The 22,227-nt window shown below is 41.4% G+C and overlaps 1 protein-coding gene across 1 annotated transcript; it reads left to right on the forward strand.

Moving 5' to 3' along the window:
- The first annotated feature begins 1,620 nt into the window (after positions 1-1,620).
- Positions 1,621-12,829, forward strand: LOC139153625 (vomeronasal type-2 receptor 26-like). Its single transcript, XM_070727805.1, has 6 exons — positions 1,621-1,750; positions 4,680-4,855; positions 5,494-6,348; positions 7,445-7,672; positions 11,636-11,762; positions 11,928-12,829. Exons 1-6 carry the CDS (start codon positions 1,660-1,662, stop codon positions 12,827-12,829), a joined length of 2,379 nt encoding a protein of 792 aa, XP_070583906.1. The 5' UTR covers positions 1,621-1,659.
- The last annotated feature ends 9,398 nt before the right edge of the window (positions 12,830-22,227 follow it).

Below are 22,227 nucleotides of genomic sequence, written 5' to 3' on the forward strand. Positions count from 1 at the left end.
ACAGAAGAGCAACCTCAACTATATGTTTTAAGTTTAGGAAGGAATATATTAATATGAATCCTAAAAGATGCAGTAAGTGATTATTAATGGTTAAGGGATTATATATATATATATTTGTGTATATGTGTGAGAAATAAAAAATAAAAAAATAAAGGGAAAAAAGTTAAATGTTAAAGGATTAAAGTTAAAAAATTAAAAGTTAAAGGAACTTGTTCACATTTTCTTCTTTCTTTTTTTAAAAAATTATTAAATACACATGACAATACAACACTCAACATAGACAACACTAAACAAACAGTTGGGGCTTTCTAAAATAAGCTTTAATCAGATACAATCATATTTAGTTTTTTCTATCAAACAATACATTAGTATTCAGTTATATTACTTTATTTTTTACATATATTGCTTTTACATATATACATTGCTATAGCTATTTCTAAAAATAAGTTATTTAGTTAAATTTTTCTGTTTTTATTAGAGCAGTGTTTCCCAACCTTGGCAACTTGAAGATATTTGGACTTCAACTACAAGAATTCCCCAGCCAGCAAATGCTGGCTGGGGAATTCTGGGAGTTGAAGTCCAAATATCTTCAAGTCGCCAAGGTTGGGAAACACTGTATTAGAGGTTACAGTGATGGGCTACCAAAATTTTTACTGCCACACTGTGGTTGTGGCTTATTTAGTGGGTGTGGCTTATAGTCATGTGACTGGGTAGGAGTGATTTGCTGGCCATATGACTAGGGTGGCTTAAAGATCATGTGACTGGGTGGAAGTGGCTTGGACTCTTTTTCAGTTGATTAAGTCCCATTATTTCAATAGCTACAAAAAGGACAAATGTTAGACATTTGATTTGTTGAGGAGCAAAGTAACATTTTAAGGTTTTGTACTGAACCCACAAGGTTCAGTAAGATAACAGATTAGGGAAGTAGTTCAATTTCCTTTAATTGCTATAAAAGTTCAATTCTCAATAAGGATTAAAATGATTAAAGTGTTTATGGGTAAAAACATACTATTTAATTATTTCCTATTTTATGAGTAAAAGTAATTGAGGATCATACTAAGGTACTAGAGAAGGAAGGACAATAAAAAAACTTTTAAGTATTCAATAAATAGTGCCTAAACTTACTACCCTCAGTGCTTCCCCCACCCCCCAATGAGAGCAGTAGCCCATAACTGGTTACACCTCTTATTTTGTTTATTTCTTCTCTCTCTCAGCCAATCATATTTTCAAAGACTCAGAAAAACACTGCCAGTGATTTATGATGATAATGATGATATTTTCCCCATGCAATGCTGAAATTAACTATGTTGACTTCTCTGTTCCTTGGGGGATGATTAGATCTATTGGAAAAACAAGTGTGTTTAAAATCTGTTTATTTGTCATTGAAAGCTAGAAATGAAATCCATCATTTTTCCTTAGTTGAACAACAGATAATTTGCAGGCAATAATCATGACTTCAGTTCTCACAATTAGCAATCACTCAGGTTGTACAGTTCTATAGAGAGACTAGTCAGATGAGTTACATAGAAGATGATAACTCTGGTATTGTTGGTGTTAATGCTACTTCCATTGGCGGTGTGTAAGATTCCTAAGGTTAGATGCAATGTTAGTGAGCCTCTTCCTATTCATCATAAGTATTATAAGTCTGGAGATCTCATCATGGCTTCTATTATTTCTCACACTTACCGGTTTTCAAATCCTACTTCCTATGAAAATCGTCCTTCGTCTGCACTCTTTGGTGACTTTGTGTAAGGCATTTGATCCTCTTAATCATGCTGCATGCATTTTCCAATTATATTTTACATCTGTTGCTGTGTGTTGGGGGAGAGAGGGTACAGATTTGATGCAGAACTGTTTAGTTGTTCAGTAGAAATTTTTTTCTAAGAATGGAAGCAGGCTCCATTTTCATATGGGGCTGTCAGCCTCCATGCCGCTTACTTTCTTCAGTTGCCACAGAAAAGGGGGGAGTTCTAGGTATTTGGGAGGAGAGGGGATCGAGTGCTGGAGATGTCTCGATATGTGTCTGATTAAGTTCTATTCATATACTCCACGGCTGAATTCACATGTTTCTGGCCAGCTCAAGGTCAACAGTTTCTGCAAACCAGATGCAAAGACTCTACCTAAGGAGATGGCCATTTGACATTTGGGGGGCATTGGGATGGGATGGCCAACCTTGGTCTTTGAGGGGAGGGATTTGGGATTTCTATATATAATTTTTGCACCTTTTGCCTCAGATTTTGCTTTCAACTTGTTGCTATCAGTTCTTATCCAGTAAATGTACCTTTCTCTACAATCATGGAGTTGGGGTTTTTCTTTCATGGGCTTTGAGTGGAGAGACCTCTGATGTGGACCATATTTCTGCCTTATACACAAAGAATTTAAAATTGTTAATATTTCTTTATTAACTGGATAATACACATTTTTAAGGGAACATTTTAGCAAGAGCAGAAAGAAGCATGTACACACGTTCTAATTTAACTTACACGTTAGTGTTGTAAATTGAATTAAAGATTTATTTGTGAGACTAATTCCCTCCTCACCCACATCTCTGTCTGCTCCATTTAAATGGTCTAAATGTCTACTGCAGTGGTTGAAAAATGGAGACAATACCTGGAGAAACAGTTTTTAATTTCTCTAGTACCTGTAATGTTAATTTATTAATAATTAATGTCAATTTGGATGTACTGCACAAGTTGAAGAATGAGAAAGGAATAAGTAGCAAAGAAAATTTCAAGGTAGCATCTTAAATACAATATTTTCAGTCTTATTCTGGGTGAGAGAGAATGTCGGCAATGGGAGAGCCAAGATACATAAAGTCAAAGATGACCTCCAGTTGGTAAAGTGGCCACCACATTTCTCTAGACTCAGAAAGAGAGTATGGCTTAATAAGAAGCTGACAGAACATACAAAGATCCAGGTTTATAGAGCCTGTGTCCTGAGCACACTCCACGAATCTTGGACCCTTTACACACAGCAAGAGTGAAAGCTGAACACCTTCAATATGCACTGCCTCCGAAATATCCTTGGCATCCCTTGTCATGACAAAGTTCCAAATAGCACAGTCTGGAAACACCATGTTGGAATTTCTAGCATATATACACTATTGAAACAGCGACATCTTTGCTGGCTTGGTAAGGGATGTGCACCAGCATTTCTCTCTTATTAGTACCAATATCATATATATAAACAGTATTATTTATGATATGTATGATTGTTTTTATGTTAAGGGTTTTTTATTGTTTTTTAAATATTGGATTTGTACTGTTTTTTGTTGTTGTTATGAGCCGCTCCGAGTCCTCGGAGAGGGGCGGCATACAAATCTAATAAATAAATAATAAATAAATAAATTTATTTATACACTACCAATACATACTAGACAAAATCAATCAATCAATCAATCAATCAATCAATCTCCTGTATGATGAATTAGTGCAGGGAAAGTGCCCCAGAGGAAGACCACAGCTGCGATATAAGGATATCTGTAAGAGGAATTTAAAGACTTTGGGAATGGACATTAGCAGCTGGGAAACCTTGACCTTTGATCATTCAGCTTGGTGGCTAAAAGCACAGCATGACATTTGTTTGGCAGGCTGAGGCAAAGAGACAGTCCCAGAACCAGTGAAATCTGGGATCTGGCAGGGGACAGAATGGTTCCGCTCTCAGTGTGGAAGGGATTGCCACACTAAATGCTGTTCTAGGAACTCTTTCCAGAACATGATATCATGGTCTTTCAAGATTGAAGGTTGCCAATAAAAATAATCTGGTTGACTTTCATTTATTTGAGGATAATAAAGGGAGAAAATGAGCTACCCATTATGATGGCCATGGATTCTGTAGGTGTTATTCTTCCCCAAAAAAGAAGACACACAATAAGGGAACCAAAAATTCACAGTGTTGCCTAGAAGGAACATATAATAGTTTTGTAATATTCCACAAAAATATGGTCATTAATATTAAGAACCCAAACATTCAAACTCAATAATGTGTTCCTTTGCCAAAGCTCTGCATTTTTAACTTTTTTTTAACCACAGTCCCAAAAGGTGTGATTGAAAATAGGATTTAGGAGGATGCCTCTGCCTATTTTCAGTGTTCAACAAATCACTTTGAAATCTGAAATGTATGGAGGTCATCATAAGAAGAACCATTGATTTGTTAGGTCAATAACAATGAGATTATATGACCATTTCAATTTTGAGCACCATGCTGAAAAAGTTAGGTCTACTAACTTGTCCATTCCTAAAATTATTACGGTAAAACAGTCTTTCAAAAAAGATTGAAGGAAGTTGTACTAAGTCCCTAGAAGTACTTGCATTTCAAGTTCAGTAGAAACTGGAGAAACAGATTCAAATTGAAAGTATATAAAACTATTCTGGGGAAAAAAAGCACCAAGAGATATTTGGAAAATAATTTCACATGTTTTGTGCTTTAATGTGGTTGGGGCATATTAGCATTCTGAAGAAAAATCTTTAGAGAAGTTACAAAGTTCTTCCAGGACAAGGACCAAGCAATTTAATTTCAAATAAGATGCTTGTTATCATTTTTAGCTATTCATTTTTCTTGTAGAGTCATGAAACAGAACTACCAACATATCTTGACTTTGGAATTTGCTTTAAAGGAGATCAATGACAACACCCAATTCCTACCTAACATCACCCTGGGCTTCCATATCTACAATAATGATTTCAGTGCCAGTGTTATTTATCTTGCTTCCATGGAACTTCTGTCCACAAAAGATAAATTCTTTCCAAATTACAAATGTGATGCCCAAAATAATCTGATAGCAGCCATTGGGGGACCTAACTCTGATGTCTGTCTCAACATGGCAACAATTCTCTGCATGTACAAGATCCCACAGGTAGGCAGTATGAATATACCTTAAGTATTGAAGAAGGAAGAACACCTTCTCTAAAATCTGAGGCATTTTTCTAACCATGTTATATATGAACAAAATAGAAACAAATCCAAAGACTTAACTTAAAGAGAAACTCTTCATTCTGGGGAAGAATGTATCAGTTCCATTTTGAGTTGTCTGTTTATCTTCATTGAGGTAGATCATGTCACAAGAAGAGGAAGTAGACCAGTGGTGGGTTGCTCCCAGTTTGGCCCAATTCGGCGAACCGGCAGCAATGGCAGGAAGCTCCACCTATCTGCCCAGGATGCTTCTGTGAAGAAATGTTGCACGTACACATGAGTGCATACACAAACTGGTAGCAATGGAATTTGCAACCTACTTAGACATGATTTGATAGTCAGATTCATGTAAATAAATTCAGGGAACCTATTTAGGGGGAGAAGAGATACTTGCCCTACAAAATAAAATGGTAAAAAATTGACGCATTTGAAGTTTTTTGTGATTTTGAAACTGAAATCCAGGAAAATTGAATCATAAACAATAATACAAGAATGAAAAACAGAACCAAAGCATCAGAAACATTGATTTCTTATTGATTTCTTTTTTGAAATATATGTTTTTGATTTTCTCTTTTTATTTAGGTCACATATGGCTCTGCTCTATTAATGGAGAAGCAAACCGAAGAAGTTTTTTTTCAGCAAATGTTCCCAAGTGTGGCACTCCAGTATGAGGGTATTCTGAGGTTATTGCTATATTTCAACTGGTTGTGGGTTGGGGTGGTTTACCTGAATGATGTTAATGGAGAGAGATTTGTACAGGAAGTGCTCCCTATGTTCTCCAAAAGCGGCATCTGCTTTGACGTCATACAAAGATTCCCGCAGCTAACGTTTTCTGTATTTGCTGATCAAATGGTGAAGGAGGGCTTTGAAACATTCCTGGGTATCACGAAAAGCTCTGCAAATGTATTTATTGTACATGGTGAAATCCAGACCATCATTATTTTGAGAATGGTGCTTCACTTCTCAGAATTTGAGAACATACCAATGGTAACCAAGGTCTGGATTATGACAGCTCAAATGGATTTCACCTCAATTCCCTTCCAAAATGACTGGAATTTAGATTTCATTCATGGTGCAGTATCGCTTGCGATGCACAAAAAGGAATTGTCCGGTTTCCAGAAATTTGTTGAGGACCAACATCCTAAAGAGAAAAGAGAAGATGGTTTCATCAAAGCTTTTTGGGAACAGGCTTTTAACTGTGTATTTCCTGTTTCTCTGGCAGACCAAGAAGGGAGCACAATCTGCACTGGGGAGGAAATATTAAACTCTCTTCCTGCATCTGTTTTTGAAACAAGCCTGACTGCTCACAGCTACAGCATCTACAATGCTGTCCATGCTGTGGCTCATGCTCTGCATGTTATGCACTCAAACAAATCCAGGTTCAGATCAAGAAGAAAGGGAGGGAGATGGAAGCATCTGAATAAGTCATTGTGGCAGGTAATGGTCTTCCAAGCTGACATACTGTATGCATACTTGTTCAGCACATTTGTGCACAGTATGAAGTGGATATCAAGATTAGTGATTTTCAACATGTGGTCCATGGGGGAAGGGACATGATGTAATCACATGAGGCAGTAGTGGGTTCTAAATGCTTTTGCTACCAGTTCGTGTGTTTACATGCTGCTTCTACATAGAAGCATCCCAGGAAGATGGGCAGAGCCTCCCGCTGCTGCTGCTACCAGTTCACCGAACCGGGCTGAACCAGAAACAACCCACCATGACATGAGGTCTGCAAAGGCTTGAAGAAGTGTTCTGATTTAAACCTTCAGTTAAGTCTTAGAAGTCCAAGATCATGCTCCCTGGACACAAAAGATATTTAAAGGGTGTCTGTTGTGAAGGTATAGCAATAGCATTATTCATTCATTCATTCATTCATTCATTCATCCATTCATTCATTCATTCAAATTCTAAGCCTCCCAAATCCTTCTGGACTCTGGGTGGAAATAACACTTACACCTAACATTTAGACTTACAATATAAATCGCTTCACAATGCTTAACAGCCCTCTCTAAGCAGTTTACAGAGTCAGCATATTGCCCCCAATAACCTGGGTCCTCATTTTACCCAAATTGGAAGGATGAAAAGCTGAATCAACCTTGAGCCTGGTGAAATTTGAACTGCCAAATTACAGGCAGGCAGCAATCGGCAAAAGTAGCCTGCAGTATTGCACTCTAACCTCTGCACCAACCTGGCTCTTAAAGAAAGGAGTCACTGATTTTAATGGCACAATAGTTAGACTACAGTACTGCAGGCTATTTCTGCTGACTGCAATTTAGCAAATCCCACCAAGCTCAAGATTAATTCAGCCTTCCATTTTTCTGAGGTGGGTAAAATGAGGACCCAAATTTTTGGTGGCAATATGCTAACTCTGTTACATTGTTGTTTTAATTAACTGTTTAGAGAGGACTGTAAGGAACTGTAAAGCGCTATATAAGTCTTAGTGCTATTGTTATTGCTAGATCAATTACAGTCTTCCCCCCACCCCTGCATACATAAGCACTTCTTTAACTCCATAAATATTTTCTTATTCCAGTTGCACCATTACCTGAGAAGTGTTTCATTTAACAATTCTGCTGGGGAACAGGTTTCTTTTGATGAAAATGGTTCATTAATCGCAGGATTTGACATTGTAAATTGGGTCACTTTCCCAAACCAATCCTTTCAGAAAGTAAGAGTTGGCAAAGTGGAACCTTTGGCTTACTCTTTAAAAATGTTATCCATTTACGAAGATGATATTGAATGGCCACATAGATTCAACCAGGTAAGGACTTAATTCATATTGTAATACTTTAAATAACTTTCTGATATTAAAAAACAACAACAGTTCAGACCATATAGCCCCTGAATAATTTACCTATCATTGGATAATTCTTTGAAACTATCTCAATTTATCTCTCTTATTCTCTCTAGATATTTCAAGATTCTTCTGTCACTCATTTTACCTTCCCAATGTAACAATAGCACTTAGACATATATATCACTTCACATGGTTTTACAGCTTTCTCTAAATGGTTTACAGTACCTACAGTGGGTGGACAAAGAAATGGAAACACCTTGCAGCTCTTCCATGGAATCCAGATTTGTGAAGTTCCCTTCGAACAGTTTTTGTGGAAACTGGGTTCTGTACGTGTCTATTGAGCTCTGCAGTGATTTTAGGAGCTGCGGTCTTGCGATCCGCTCTAACAATTCACTTTAGATTCCGACGGTCTCTCTCAGACAACTTCGACTTTCGACCAGACCTGTGCTGGGCTGAGGACATTTTCCTTTCTCTTTCAAAAGCAGTAATTACTTTTGAGACATTACCTCTTGAAATGCCAAACATTTGGGACTTATCTCCAGGTTAACAGTGTCCAATGAATGGCAAAGGCTTCTTTCTCCCAGGTGGTCCATCTCCTCTCAGTCACTATCAGTTTTTGGGAGATGAGCACATGGCAGGAGTTGGCCTTTTTCATTCTTTTGCAGCAGCACTGCCACCACAGCCATATCAATAGCATCTGAATGAATGATGAATTGTCATTCAGAATCAGGGTGCTGTAGGATTGTTTCCTGGGAAAGAGCCACTTCAGTCTTTCAAAGGCTTTCTGGCAATCCATTGTCCAGCCAATTGGTTGATTTGGGTTTGGCTTGGTGGGCATCAGGCCTGTTTTTAGCAGCTCTGTCAGTGGGAGGGCTACTTCAGCAAAGGACCAGATGAATTGCCTATAAAAGTTCACGAAACTTTGCAATTGCTTGCAAGTGTGTGAGGGTTGCCAATTGAATACTCTCTCACTTTCCCCAGATCCATCTCAATTCTGTCCTTGGAGATACAGTATCCCAAATAGTCCAGTGAAGTTAGTGGAACTTGCATTTGGAAAGTTTCATATATAATTTGATAGCTAGGAGTTTTTTTAAAGACTTGTTGCACCAGGTGCTCTTCCAACATGAGAATATCATCTAAATACACAAGCATCCCCTTGTACAAGTGGGGATGGAGCACCTTGTTGATGTACTGCATGAAAACTGTGGGGGTTCCCTGCAGTCCTAAAGGCATCACCTTGAATTGGAAGCTTCCTAGCAGGCAGTTGAATACAGTTTTTCATTCATCCCCCTCCCTGATTTGGATGCAATAATATGCTTCTCTCAAATCTAGCTTGGTAAATATCTTGTCTCTGGACAAGTGGTTTAGCATGTCTTTCATGAGGGGAAGGGGATAGGTGTCCTACACACACTCTACATGTATGCCCCATAAGTCAACACATTTATTTGTTTGTCTGCCTGCCTGCCTGCCTGCCTGCCTGCCTGCCTGCCTGCCTGCCTGCCTGCCTGCCTGCCTATCTATCTATCTATCTATCTATCTATCTATCTATCTATCTATCTATCTATCTATCTATCTATTTCATTTTTATGCCGCCCTTCTCCTTAGACTCAGGGTGGCTTACAACATGTTAGCAAAAGCACTTTTTAACAGAGCCAGCATATTGCCCCCACAATCTGGGTCCTCATTTTACCCACCTCGGAAGGATGGAAGGCTGAGTCAACCTTGAGCCGGTGATGAGATTCTGATCCCCACATCTTTCTTCTTCTTGAATAGCATGGGGGCAGCAACCCTCAATTTTGCTGGTTGGATGAATCCTCTCTCCAAGTTAGCATCAATATACCTCCTCAACTCCTCCAGTTCCTCTGAGGACATGAAATACGTCTTCGGCTTTATGAGTATTACATCTCTCTTGAATTCTATTGTGCAGTCTGTCAGTTGGTGTGGGGAAAGTTTGTTACATTCTTCCTCAATAAATACCCTCTCTAAGTCTTGATATTCTGGGTATCTGATGGAGTGGCCTCCCTCACAGGGGCTGCCAGTTGACAATTGGCATCAGCCCATCTCAATGCTTCTGGTTCCTCAGAGGGGATGTCAGTTGACATGCACTGTTAACTTCTGCTACCCATCCTCCCATCTTATGGTGGGCATCCACTTGCCTAGCCATACCAGACTCAGGATGATGGCTTCTGACATCTTGGGGGCCATTATGAAATGAAGACTTTTGTAATGTTGCCCATCCTTAATGCTACATGCTTGGTGAGGAAAGTAGTCAGGGCTCCCCTGATTAGCGATCCGTCCAGCTGTTGAAACTGGATGGGGCTCACTAGGGTCCTAGTACAGATACCCAGCTTTTTCACCACTACCTTACTGATTAGGCACTGTGAGCAACCCCTATCTGTTATGGCATCTACCTCCTTCCTTTTCTATTTTGGGCATTTTTATTTTTGTCTTTATGAGGAACTGGCGAACTGCTTCACTCACAACCATGTCATCTTCATTGCTGCCCCTTTCATCCCAACGGGTTACTCCTTCTTCTGTAGGTGACATCTCATCATTATCTGGAGGGGAAGCTTCTCTTCCATCTGCAGCACCAGCTGTCCTAATCCAACAGTCTTGGGGCCCTCTTCCTGGAAGTAGGATGTAGCCTGGCCTTTGGCTAAGGGATGGGGCTGGTGCCAGACACTGTGTGGCATGGTGGACAACCTGACCACACTGATAGCACTTTATGCCCCTCATTGGCTTGAAGTGAATGGTTGCTGTGGTCTTAGGTGAAACCCTAGAACCCACCTTTTTCTGGCTGACCAGTTGATGGGTGTTTCCTTTCACTTTTTGACCACCTGGTCCAGAGCAATGGTGATAGAATACCAATCTTGAACTCTGCACGATACTCCCCGGATCTTTCAATTCTGAATACAGAGCATCTCAGAATATGTTCATCAAAAGGCATTCAGACCAGACCTGCACCATTCCTGGCCGCTTTTCTAAACTCACTGGGTACTCAGCTTGCCTTAACATTTGGATCTGTTCCTCAACATCTAGTTACTGGGCCTCATCACACAATCTGACCCTCATCAACTAGATGAAGTTGCCCATGTCATCTAGCTCAGGGGCTTTTCATCGAGAGTTCAGCCACCCATTCTGCTGTTTCACCCTCATTTCATGCCCATGGTTATCTTGTCAATCAGCTGCCTATTTGTTTGGTAGAAGTCCCTGGATTCATTGATATAAGTCCACATTCAATGCAGGAAATAGGATAGCTTCTTCAGGTCACCATCAAATATGGCAGCTGGCCTTGATGCAGCTGGTGGGGTGACAGCCTGACTTGACCCCCTCCCTGTTGCCTCTGTTGGCCTAGGCCCCATGTTGCCCCATCTACAGATAGGGGCCCAGCCACTGGGTGGCCCATACCTGACATTATAGGGGTCTGCTGTGCTGCCCCCCTCCATGGAGCTTCTCTGGAAAGGAGAATTTTGGCTATGATTTGGGGATTGTCCAACTCATGGTTAAGCATTCAAACCAGTCAGGGACATCCGTCAATGACTGAGAAGCTGGAATCTTTCATTTTCAGAGCGGATTGTGAGCATAATTTCTTGCTATCACCATTCCTGAGCCAAGAGCAGCCCAGTGTCCAGGGGGCCTCTCTTCCCTTGGGGGTGAGGACTCAGACCCCCGACTGCACCTTGCAAAGTATACTCTACTCTGGATCTCACTCTTTTCAACCTCTCCAGCAGCTATAAATTCCTGGGGTGGATAGTAGAGGACCTGGAATTCCCCAGCAGTTTTTTTTCCCTTTGTTTTCCTACCCCCAAACTAAGGTGCATCTTATCCTCTGAATGCTCTTGAAAAATGGCTGTATTGTGCTATTTCTTAGCTCATAAATATATAATTTATAATTATAAATTACTTACTCTTTTCATTTTTGACCAGGCATGGCCGCTTTCTCTCTGTAATGACAGATGTCATGGAGGCACCAGTAAGACAAAGATAGAAGAGAAGCCAAACTGTTGCTATAATTGCCCTCCATGCCCTGAAGGGAAAATTTCAAACCAGACAGGTAAGAGATACAATAAAGAGATGTTGGTTGTGACCTTCAATCCCACAGAATCATTCAAAATGTAGGGGTGATTTGCTTTCCCAAAAGACTATTGTGGTTGTGCATACTCTACAATATTTCAATAGAAGTCTATCTAGATTGTTCTGCTAATGCTTTCTTTTCCAGATATGGATGACTGTTTCCAATGTCCAGAGGATAAATATCCAAACTATGACCAAGATTCATGCCTTCCAAAAGATATAAGTTTCTTGTCTTATGAAGAATCTTTAGGTATCAGTTTGGCCATATTTGCTCTTTCCTTCTCTTTTCTTACAGCTGTGGTACTTAAAATCTTCCTCAAGCATCAGGGTACTCCCATCGTGAAGGCCAATAACCGGAACCTTACCTATACTCTCCTCATGTCCCTCTTGCTCTGCTTTCTTTGTATCTTGCTATTTATTGGACGGCCTGAGAAGATACCATGCCTCTTCCGCCAAACAGCTTTTGGCATCATCTTTACAGTGGCTGTTTCTTGTGTATTAGCCAAAACTGTCATTGTGGTTCTGTCCTTCATGGCCACAAAGCCAGGATCCCAAATGAGAAAATGGGTCGGAAAAAGACTAGCAACCTATATTGTTCTTTCTGGTTCTTTTATTCAAGCTTCTATTTGTACTATATGGTTGGCAACCTCACCTCCGTTCCCAGATTATGATACCCAATTAATAAGTGAAAAAATTGTTCTGGAATGTAATGAAGGTTCTGCTATCATGTTTTATGGTGTATTGACTTTTATGGGTATTTTAGCTGTTATCTGTTTTACTCTTGCATTCCTGGCCAGAAAGTTGCCTGACAGTTTTAATGAAGCCAAGTTTATCACTTTCAGCATGTTGCTATTTTGTGCTGTTTGGTTATCCTTTGTTCCAACCTACTTATGTACCAAGGGGAAATATATGGTAGCTGTAGAGATCTTCTCCATCTTGGCCTCTGGTGCTGGTTTATTGATTTGTATCTTTTTTCCTAAATGCTATATAATTGTTTTAAGGCCTGAGTTAAATAGCAGGGAACATCTGATGAGAAGAAAAAATTAAAATTTATACAAGGGTGAGTTAAAAAGTAATGCCATTTTATTTAGGACAGGTATACCAACACTGGAACATGTAGCATACATCAAAATGAAGCTGGTCCTCTGTGGATCATATCCCTACTCAGAGACAGGCCACCATTTCCCGGTGCTACCAGAATGGGCCAGGAGTAAGTGTGTGCAGAAGCCAAATCTCACGCGAGAACAAGATTTCTATTCTTTTTTTGCTTCTGCACATGCATGGAAGCAAAAAAAGGCTGTAAATGAATGGGGTAAGTCCAGATCCAGCTGGTGCTTGCAGTCTCAGCACTTGCTGCCTGCCCAGCCCTGATACCCACAGCCCCAGCACTTACAGCCCAGCGGTCTGCCCAGCCCTGGTGCTTGCTTTGTGCTCAGCCCTGCTGGTGCTTACTGCATGCCTGGCCCCGGTCCTTACCTTTTGAAGAAGAGCCAAGGCTGTGTGCTCTTTTGTGCACCCCTCTTGCAGCATCAGCATCAGCATCAGCATCAGCAGCAGCATCAGCAGCAGCAGCACCATATTCGCTCCCACCAGCATAGTAGCCAAAGCTCGGGGTTGCCGCTGCTACTGCTGCCATGCTCTGCCACTCTAGGCACCATGGTGAGATTCGGCTGCTCTGCATGTGCAGCAACTGAAATCTCAAGCAAACATCCCTTGCGCAGTGTGAGATTTCAGCAAAAATCGCCAATTTCTTGGTGTGCATGCACAGAAGCAAAAAAAAAAAAGGTGTGTCTTGTCTAACATTGCCCAGACTGGTTTCCTTTATTTACTCTACCTATTCTTTTTCTGATATAATCTTTGTTTTGCTTCTTTTAAAGATTGGATTCTTATTATTTCTATTTCTTGTTCCTTTCTGTTTTTAGTCAGTCATTTTTTAGATACTTTGCTATTTGGCTTATTCGGATTAGGGTAAAGAAGCTGGAAGACCTTTTGTCTCCCCCCCCTTTCTTTTTAAAATATATCTGTACATACTGTTTGATCTATTTTTACTTCTATTTTTGGTGCCTTTTTTTCTTCTTCTTTTTCTTACCGTCATTTTTACAGTTGGATTTGAACTGAAACCCTATTTTTTTATTTTTCTTATTTCTTGTTTTTTTTTCCACTATAAACTTTTTAAAAATATTGTTGCTGTTTTTCATTTGCTTCTTTTTACCTTTTTTCTTTTGCTGCCTTTTTGTGTTTTTAATTTTTTCTTTATTGGGTCCCTATGCCCATATTGCTTAGACTATAATTGTTTTGTTGGTGCTGTTGGCATTGAGTTTCTATACCCATTTTTATTGGATTATAAACATATTGAGTGGATTACAAAATGGCAGCAGGGAAGCAGCTACATCATCCTTCAAGTACATTGCCTACCATTTTCTCATCACCTCATGGCCATGGAGAGAAAAGTGAATTATCAGAACTTAAAAACATGATTGTACTACTCAGTGAAGATTTTAAAACTAGATTTGATGGAGTGAATGAAAAGATAACCCAAATGACAACTGAAATGAAAAACAGGAAGGCAGGGGTGGGCTAAAGCAGAACAGTGGGAATGCCATTCCATTGACGGAAATGGAGCTCGTAGGCTCGCTCCATTGCCATCTGGCATGCACATGCCATGCACATGCAACCGGATTGATTCCAGTAAAAATTACTGTTTATTTCCTTCCGTGCATGTGCAGAAGCAAAGAAACCATCAATTTTTGCTACCAGAAAGAGATTTTGGCTGCTGTGCTTGCTGCCACATCTAGAGCAGCAGTAGCAAAAGTGGCCTGTCCCAGCTCTGGCTGCGTGGCCTGCTCTTTGATCTCCCAGGCCTCAGGAGAGATGCCTGCAGTGCAGGAGAGCACAGAACAGGCCGCACGGTCAGAATTGGGGCCACCTGGCCTGCTCCCTGTGCTATGGCCCCTGCAGGAGGTGATCCAGGTAAGCAGGGGTGAGTGGTGTGGCAGGGCGAGTGACAGGGGGAGTGAGAGTGAGTGGTGCAGTGGGGGCTGGCAGCTCTTACCTTGTTTTGCTGATTGCTCATGACCAGCAACTCTTTTCTCCAATTTTTTTGGGGGGGTTGCTTCCATGCATGCGCTGAAGCAAAAAAAAACCCCTGGAAATCGCACACACACACGTCTTCACATGAGATTTGGCTTCTGGGCATCACACATTCTGCACAATCATGCACCAGGCATCGACACGCACCAATAACATGCACAGGGGCACACTCCTGGCACATTCCGGTAGGGCTGGGACTGGTAGCCTGCCCCTGCATGAAGGGCATCATGGAGAAAAATGATTAGCATTTTCAGCAAATAGAAGAGAAAGTAGAAGTCAATGAAAGAAAAGTGGAGGAATTGATATCAGTTAACAAAGGACAGGAAAGAACAAGTATAATTCTTGAGATGGATAAATCTAAATTTTACTTACGCTTTCAAAATACTTTGAAAGGGAGAGGAGAAAATATTATGGAAACAATGGCTGAAATTCTATTTTCTTTGGAAGAAAGTTAAAAAAAATATTAAATGATATGGATGAGGTATATAAAGCACATACTAGATACATAATGAGATACATGACCTGATACATGAGATACATGACCTGATGACCTGATGAAGTGGACAAGGCCATTGGAGCTGTGAGTTCCGCCACCTGTTTACTGGATCTGTGTCCCTCCTGGTTGGTTTCGGCCAGCAGGGAGGTGACACGGAGCTGGGCCCAGGAGATTACCAACGCTTCCTTGGGGAGGGGAGTTTTTCCATCACTCTATAAAGAAGCGCTTGTGCGCCCCCTCCTCAAGAAGCCCTCCCTGGACCCAACTGTGCTTAATAACTATCGTCCAGTCTCCAACCTTCCCTTTATGGGGAAGGTTGTTGAGAAGGTGGTGGCACTCCAGCTCCAACGGTCCTTGGAAGAAGCCGATTAACTAGGTCCCCAGCAGTCGGGTTTCAGGCCCGGTTACAGCACGGAAACCGCTTTGGTCGCGTTGATGGATGATCTCTGGCAGGCCCGGGACAGGGGTTTATCCTCTGTCCTGGTGCTCCTTGACCTCTCAGCGGCTTTCGATACCATCGACCATGGTATCCTTCTGCACCGGCTGGAGGGGCTGGGGGTGGGAGGCACTGTTCTTCAGTGGTTCTCCTCCTACCTCTCTGGCCGGTCGCAGTCGGTGTTAGTGGGGGGACAGAGGTCGACTCCTAGGTCTCTCCCTTGTGGGGTGCCTCAGGGGTCGGTCCTCTCCCCCCTGCTATTTAACATCTACATGAAACCGCTGGGCGAGATCATCCAAGGACATGGGGTGAGGTATCATCAATATGCGGATGATACCCAGCTTTACATCTCCACCCCATGCCCAGTCAATGAAGCGGTGGAAGTGATGTGCCGGTGCCTGGAGGCTGTTGGGGCCTGGATGGGTGTCAACAGACTCAAGCTCAACCCGGATAAGACGGAGTGGCTGTGGGTTTTGCCTCCCAAGGACAATTCCATCTGTCCGTCCATTACCCTGGGGAGGGAATTATTGACCCCTTCAGAGAGGGTCCGCAACTTGGTCGTCCTCCTCGATCCACAGCTCACATTAGAACAACACCTTTCAGCTGTGGCGAGGGGGGCGTTTGCCCAGGTTCGCCTGGTGCACCAGTTGCGGCCCTATCTGGACCGGGACCCATTGCTCACAGTCACTCATGCCCTCATCACCTCGAGGTTCGACTACTGTAATGCTCTCTACATGGGGCTACCTTTGAAAAGTGTTCGGAAACTTCAGATCGTGCAAAATGCAGCTGCGAGAGCAGTCATGGGCCTAACTAGGTATGCCCATGTTTCACCATCACTCCGCAGTCTGTATTGGCTGCCGATCAATTTCCGGTCACAATTCAAAGTGTTGGTTATGACCTTTAAAGCCCTTCATGGCATCGGACCAGAATATCTCCGAGACCGCCTCCTGCCACACGAATCCCAGCGACCGATTACGTCCCACAGAGTGGGCCTTCTCCGGGTCCCGTCAACTAAACAATGTCGGTTGGCGGGCCCCAGGGGAAGAGCCTTCTCTGTGGCGGCACCGGCCCTCTGGAACCAACTCCCCCCGGAGATTAGAACTGCCCCTACTCTTCCTGCCTTCCGTAAACTCCTTAAAACCCACCTTTGCCGTCAGGCATGGGGGAACTGAACATCTCCCCCTGGGCATGTTTAATTTATGCATGGTATGTCTGTGTGTGTGTCTGTTAGCATATGGGGTTTTTAAATACTTAAATATTTTAAATTTGTCTGATTGCTTATGATTTGTTTTTACATGTTGTGAGCCGCCCCGAGTCTTCGGAGAGGGGCGGCATACAAATCTAAGTAATAAATAAATAATAAATAAATAAATAAATAAATAAATAAATACAACTTACCAAGAGATGTGAGGTTTGCTAAAAAGGCCCAGATAATGGAATTACTGCAAAAGTTGAGAAACATTACGCTTAAAGTGAAGGAGACTGTTGTTCTAAAACAAATTCTAAGAAGAGTGAGAGATCTAAGAATAGAATACTACTTTTTGACAAAAACAATAATTGAAAGAGGAGTGAATTTTTGGTTGGTTCCAGAAGGTATAATGTTAGTATGGCAAGAACAAAGACCTAGACTCAATACAGTTAAGAAAGCAGAAATATTCTACAGACAGAATTTCATGAAGACAGAAGAAGAAAGAAGACAAATAATTGAGAGAGAGAGAGAAGACAACCAATTGGATGAGGCAGTTGGAGGACAAGAACTACAAGCAATTGTCCAAAAACTGGATATACCAGATGAGAAGTTGGAAAAAGTAATTGCAGAGTTCAAAGAACAAAGGGAATCGAGAGTTACAAAATCAACAAAAGATCTGCAAAAGCCATCAAATAGGAAAATAAAACATAATCATAATAAAATATAATTGATTCTTCGGAGAGGGGTGGCATACAAATAATAATAATAATAATAATAATAATAATAATAATAATAATAATAATAATAATTTATTAGACTTCTATGTCGCCCCTCTCCGAAGACTTGGGGTGGCTCACAACAGCAATAAAACAGTACAATACAAATCTAACCCTAACCTGCTACTTAAAAAACAATCAATACTATACACATAACTCTTAATGGTCAGAGAAGGGAATACATTAATTGTCCTATGCCTGGCAATATAGAAAGGTCTTCAAAGTCTTGCAGAAGGCGAGGAGAGTACGGGCAGTTCGAATCTCCAGAGGGGAGTTGATTCCAGAGTGCCAGGGCTGCCACAGAGAAGGCTCTTCCACTAGGCCCCGCCAGACCACATTGTTAAGTTGATGTGACCCTGAGAAGGCCAACTCTTCGGAGAGTCTTCGGAGAGGGGCGGCATACAAATCCAAATAATAAATAAATAAATAAAATAAACTCTATGGGACCTAATCAGCCATTGGGATTCATGTAGCAGAAGGCGGTCCCATAGGTATTCTGATCCAATGCCTTGTAGGGCCTTATAGGTCCCAAGGACAATCCCATCTGTCTGTCCATTACCCTGGAGGGGAGGAATTATGTCCAGAAGTGAATTGTGTCCAGAAACTAATCGGCAACCAGTGCAGACCATGGAGTGTTGATGAAACATGGACATATCTGGGACAACCCATGACTGCTCATTCAACTGCATTCTGCATGATCTGAAGTTTCCAAACACTTTTCAGAGGTAGTCCCATGTAGAGATTGTTGCAGTAGTCGAACCTCGAGATGATAAGGGTGTGAGTGACTGTGAGCAGGGACTCCCTGTCCAAATAGGGCCGCAACTGGTGCACCAGGTGAACCTGAGCAAAAGCCTTCCTCACCACAACCGAAAGATGATGTTCTAAAGTCAGCTGTAGATTGAGGAGGATGCCCAAGTTGCAGACCCTCCCCAAGGGGGTCAATAATTTCCCCCCCCCAGGGTAATGGACAGAGAGATTGGATTGTCCTTGGGAGGCAAAACTCACAGCCACTCCGTCTTGTCAGGGTTGAGTTTGAGCCCATTAAATCTGGCTTCAGATCTGGTTATAGCATGGAAATCACTTTGGTTGCACTGATGGATGATCTCTATTAGGGTTCGGGATAGGGGACACTTCTCTATCCTAATGCTTCTTGACTTCTCAGGAGCTTTCAATACCATCAACCATGGTATCCTTCTGTGATGGCTGGAAGGGTTGGGAGTGGGAGGCACCATTTTATGGTGGTTCTTCTCCTACTTCTCTGGCCTATCTCAATCGGTGTTAGTGGGAAGACAGAGGTCAACCTCTAGGCCCCTCCTCTGTGTGGTGCATGAGGGGTTGTTCCTGTCTCATGTTATATAATCAAAAGCCTTTGATTCAGTGGTACATGACAAACTATTTCTAAAATTAAAATTTTATGGGATTTCCAGTGCCTTGATTAAGTGGATAGCAGCAATGTAATGTTGGAAATGTAATCAGTTACCAGGCTCATTTTATCATATGTGATGGACATGCACAGAAGCTAAGAAATTTTGGAAAGAGATTCAGCATTGGATACAAAAGATTTTGAAAAGGACTATTGAATTTAAACCAGAAATATTCCTATTAGGTATTTTACCAGATAATTTTAATAAAGAGGAAATATATTTGATTATACATATTGTAACAGCAGCTAGAATAGCATATGCACAAAATTGGAAGCTGAATAAAATTCCAGATTAAAGAGAAACATTACATAAGATTTTAGACTGTGATGAAATGAATAGGCTTACTTTAAAACTTAAAGAAAAAGAAGAGTGTGATTAAGAGTGTAAGATCTGGGTAAACTTTTATGTATGGTTGGAAAGTAAAAATATTTGGGAAGTAATTTTCTTAATTATTTTTGAAGAAATACATAATGATTTAATTTTAATCTATTAAAGACCCGGATGACGAAATAAGGATTGGTGGCAGCAATGGATAAGGAGTTAACACAGAGATGAAAGGATTAAATTAGATATTGAGTTAAGATGTTTATGTTTTATTATAGATAGAAAAAGGGATTAGATTTTATAATATTGCTATCTGTAGGTGAAACATGTCGCATGTGTAGTTAATTTCAATTAATTTAACAAAGAAGAGGATAAAAAGTATATATTAAAAGTATTATCAGCATTTTTTCTCTGAATGTTTAACTATCAAAGAAATATCATTTATTATTATTTTAGCACTGATTTTGTGTTTTTTTACTGCTCATGTTGTTTTTACTGTGTGTTGGAGAAAAAAAAATAAATAAAGTTTTATACCCAGAAAAAAATACCCCCAAATGTATTTATTCAGCTGAACAAACCTGGGTACTTCCTCAAGTTGGAAGGTCCCTGAACACAAAGTAAGGCAGATAAGGTAACAGGTATAACCCCCAGTCTTATGTGTTTTTAATGGAACCTTCCACAGAGTCAAAGAGTTTTAATTCAGCCAGAACACCTTCCTTCCTTCCTTCCTTCCTTCCTTCCTTCCTTCCTTCCTTCCTCCCCACTCCCTCTCTTTCCCTTTTCTCTCTATCTCTCTCTTTTCCCTCTCTCTCATTCTCTCCTTCCAGTTCTCTTTCATTCCTGTGTCCTCTCCCTCTCTCCCCCCTTCACTCTCTCATTTGTTTATCTCTCCTCCCTTGTGTGTCCAACCACACTAGACCAATAAAGAAATAAAGGGAGGATCATCCCGGAGCAGATTCCATTGGCTCCAAAACGGGGGGGGGGGACCTGGCCATGTTGGAGGGAAACGGGGGGGGGGAGATGTGCTGCCTGGCACTCGGCTCCAGCCCCTCCTGCCTTTTCATCCTCCCTCTCTGAAGCTTTATCCCCCCCTCTCCAACCCCCACCCCTCTCTCCGAAGTTTTACAACTCCTCCCATTGTCTCAGCACTTACAATGGACAGTTTGTATCACTTTTGACTGCCGGATTCTCCATTTCAAAATGCGGGGGGGGAATCTTCCAGGCCCTGCTTTAAAACCCCCCAGGAGGCTTTTGAGACTCCTTCACAGCGATCAGGTGGTTGCTGTCAGCAGCTTTGCTGGCCGTCTCAGGTCTTGACGTCAGGGGGCCCCTGCTGCCCTGATCTCCATGCTCACCTTGCGCCATGGGGGCAGTGTGTGTGTGTGTGTGCAAGCCTCTTGCCTCCACTGCCTCCTTTTCCACCACCTTGCTGCCTGAGCCCGTTTACAAGGGGCTGGTAGAAGACCTGATGTCGCTTTTGCTAAAGGTAGGGGGGAAAAGAGTAAAAGTGACATTGGATCTTCCACCAGCCCCTTGTAAACGGGCTCAGGCAACGGGGCGGTGGAAGAGGAGGCAGTGAAGGCAAGGGGATTGCACGTGCCCCGCTAATGTCAAGGCCGTCTGGGGAAGCTGCACGCAGCGACAGAGCCGGAGAAGCCGGGCAGGGCTTAGAGCCCACGGGGCGTCGGTTCCATTGCACTGGCATGGAAAACTCTGGGCTGAGCTTGGTTTTTCCCTGCACCCCAGTGCGCTGCGCACATTAGAGGGAACATTGCACACAAGTAACAAGGTGATAAATCATAAGATATGAGCAACAAAGCAATAAGCATATAATACCAATATGAATATATAATAGAATAGATGACAAGGATAATACTAATATAGTCTAAAAGATTAGATATATCCATATCCATATCCATATCCACACAGTGCTGTGAAAATTATGTGTTTTGCAGACTGATATCATTGGGGCGGGGGGGGGGGGGTGTTGTGAATGTTGTTTTAGCATGCAATGCCCTGCAGTGGCATCCTGGGGGAAGAAGTTGAAACAGTTTAAGTGGTATATTTTCTCAGGTATTTCCTCTTCTGGCTCATGCAATGCACAGATCCTTAATGAAAGTAGTCTGGCTGCAATTGTTTTCTCTGAAGGCCTAATATCTCTTGACGTCTGTGTCTGTCCCATTCAATTGCTGTACCAAAGCAGATAGGTGTACAAGTAGAAACATCAAAATTTCCAGAAAGCATTTCACTGCCAATCGATTTGCATTTTATTGCATTAGAAATTGTGTTAATATGAGAAACCAATCCAGAAAATGTATAAAGCTGCATTATTCTTCTATAAGAAATTCCAATGATCAATCTAGTTTGCATCTACCCAAACATGAGTAAATCTCTCTCTTTGCCTACCTTACAAAATGAGGAAGCCTGTTGATTTTTCTAATTTTTAGAAGCATGGATACACAATTAAAATGCCTCCCAAGGACTTTCTAAAACCTGCTTAGGGAACCTTGCAGCCTCTTTGTTATTTATACTTAGTTACTGCAGATTTGAAACAACTATGAACATTGAATATATGCAGAGAAATGTGTATCTTTAATATATATTTAACATGTTAGGGAAAATATTAGCATGGTAAGCCAGAATCCACCCCTGGAATATATGTATAGAAAAGTACACCTTTGTATTGAAGATGTTAGGGAAAATATTAGCA

The sequence above is a fragment of the Erythrolamprus reginae genome, chromosome Z (genome assembly GCF_031021105.1).
Source record: "Erythrolamprus reginae isolate rEryReg1 chromosome Z, rEryReg1.hap1, whole genome shotgun sequence".
In the NCBI taxonomy this organism is placed as follows: Eukaryota; Metazoa; Chordata; class Lepidosauria; order Squamata; family Dipsadidae; genus Erythrolamprus; species Erythrolamprus reginae.

Bases quoted from the DNA above. Each gene is read 5' to 3' on its own strand.
- LOC139153625 (XM_070727805.1), top strand. From the start codon at position 1,660: ATGGCTTCTATTATTTCTCACACTTACCGGTTTTCAAATCCTACTTCC. The intron at 1,751-4,679 runs AAGGCATTTGAT...TCTACAATAATG, and splicing joins ACTCTTTGGTGACTTTGTGT to ATTTCAGTGCCAGTGTTATT. The intron at 11,763-11,927 runs GTAAGAGATACA...TTTCTTTTCCAG, and splicing joins GAAAATTTCAAACCAGACAG to ATATGGATGACTGTTTCCAA.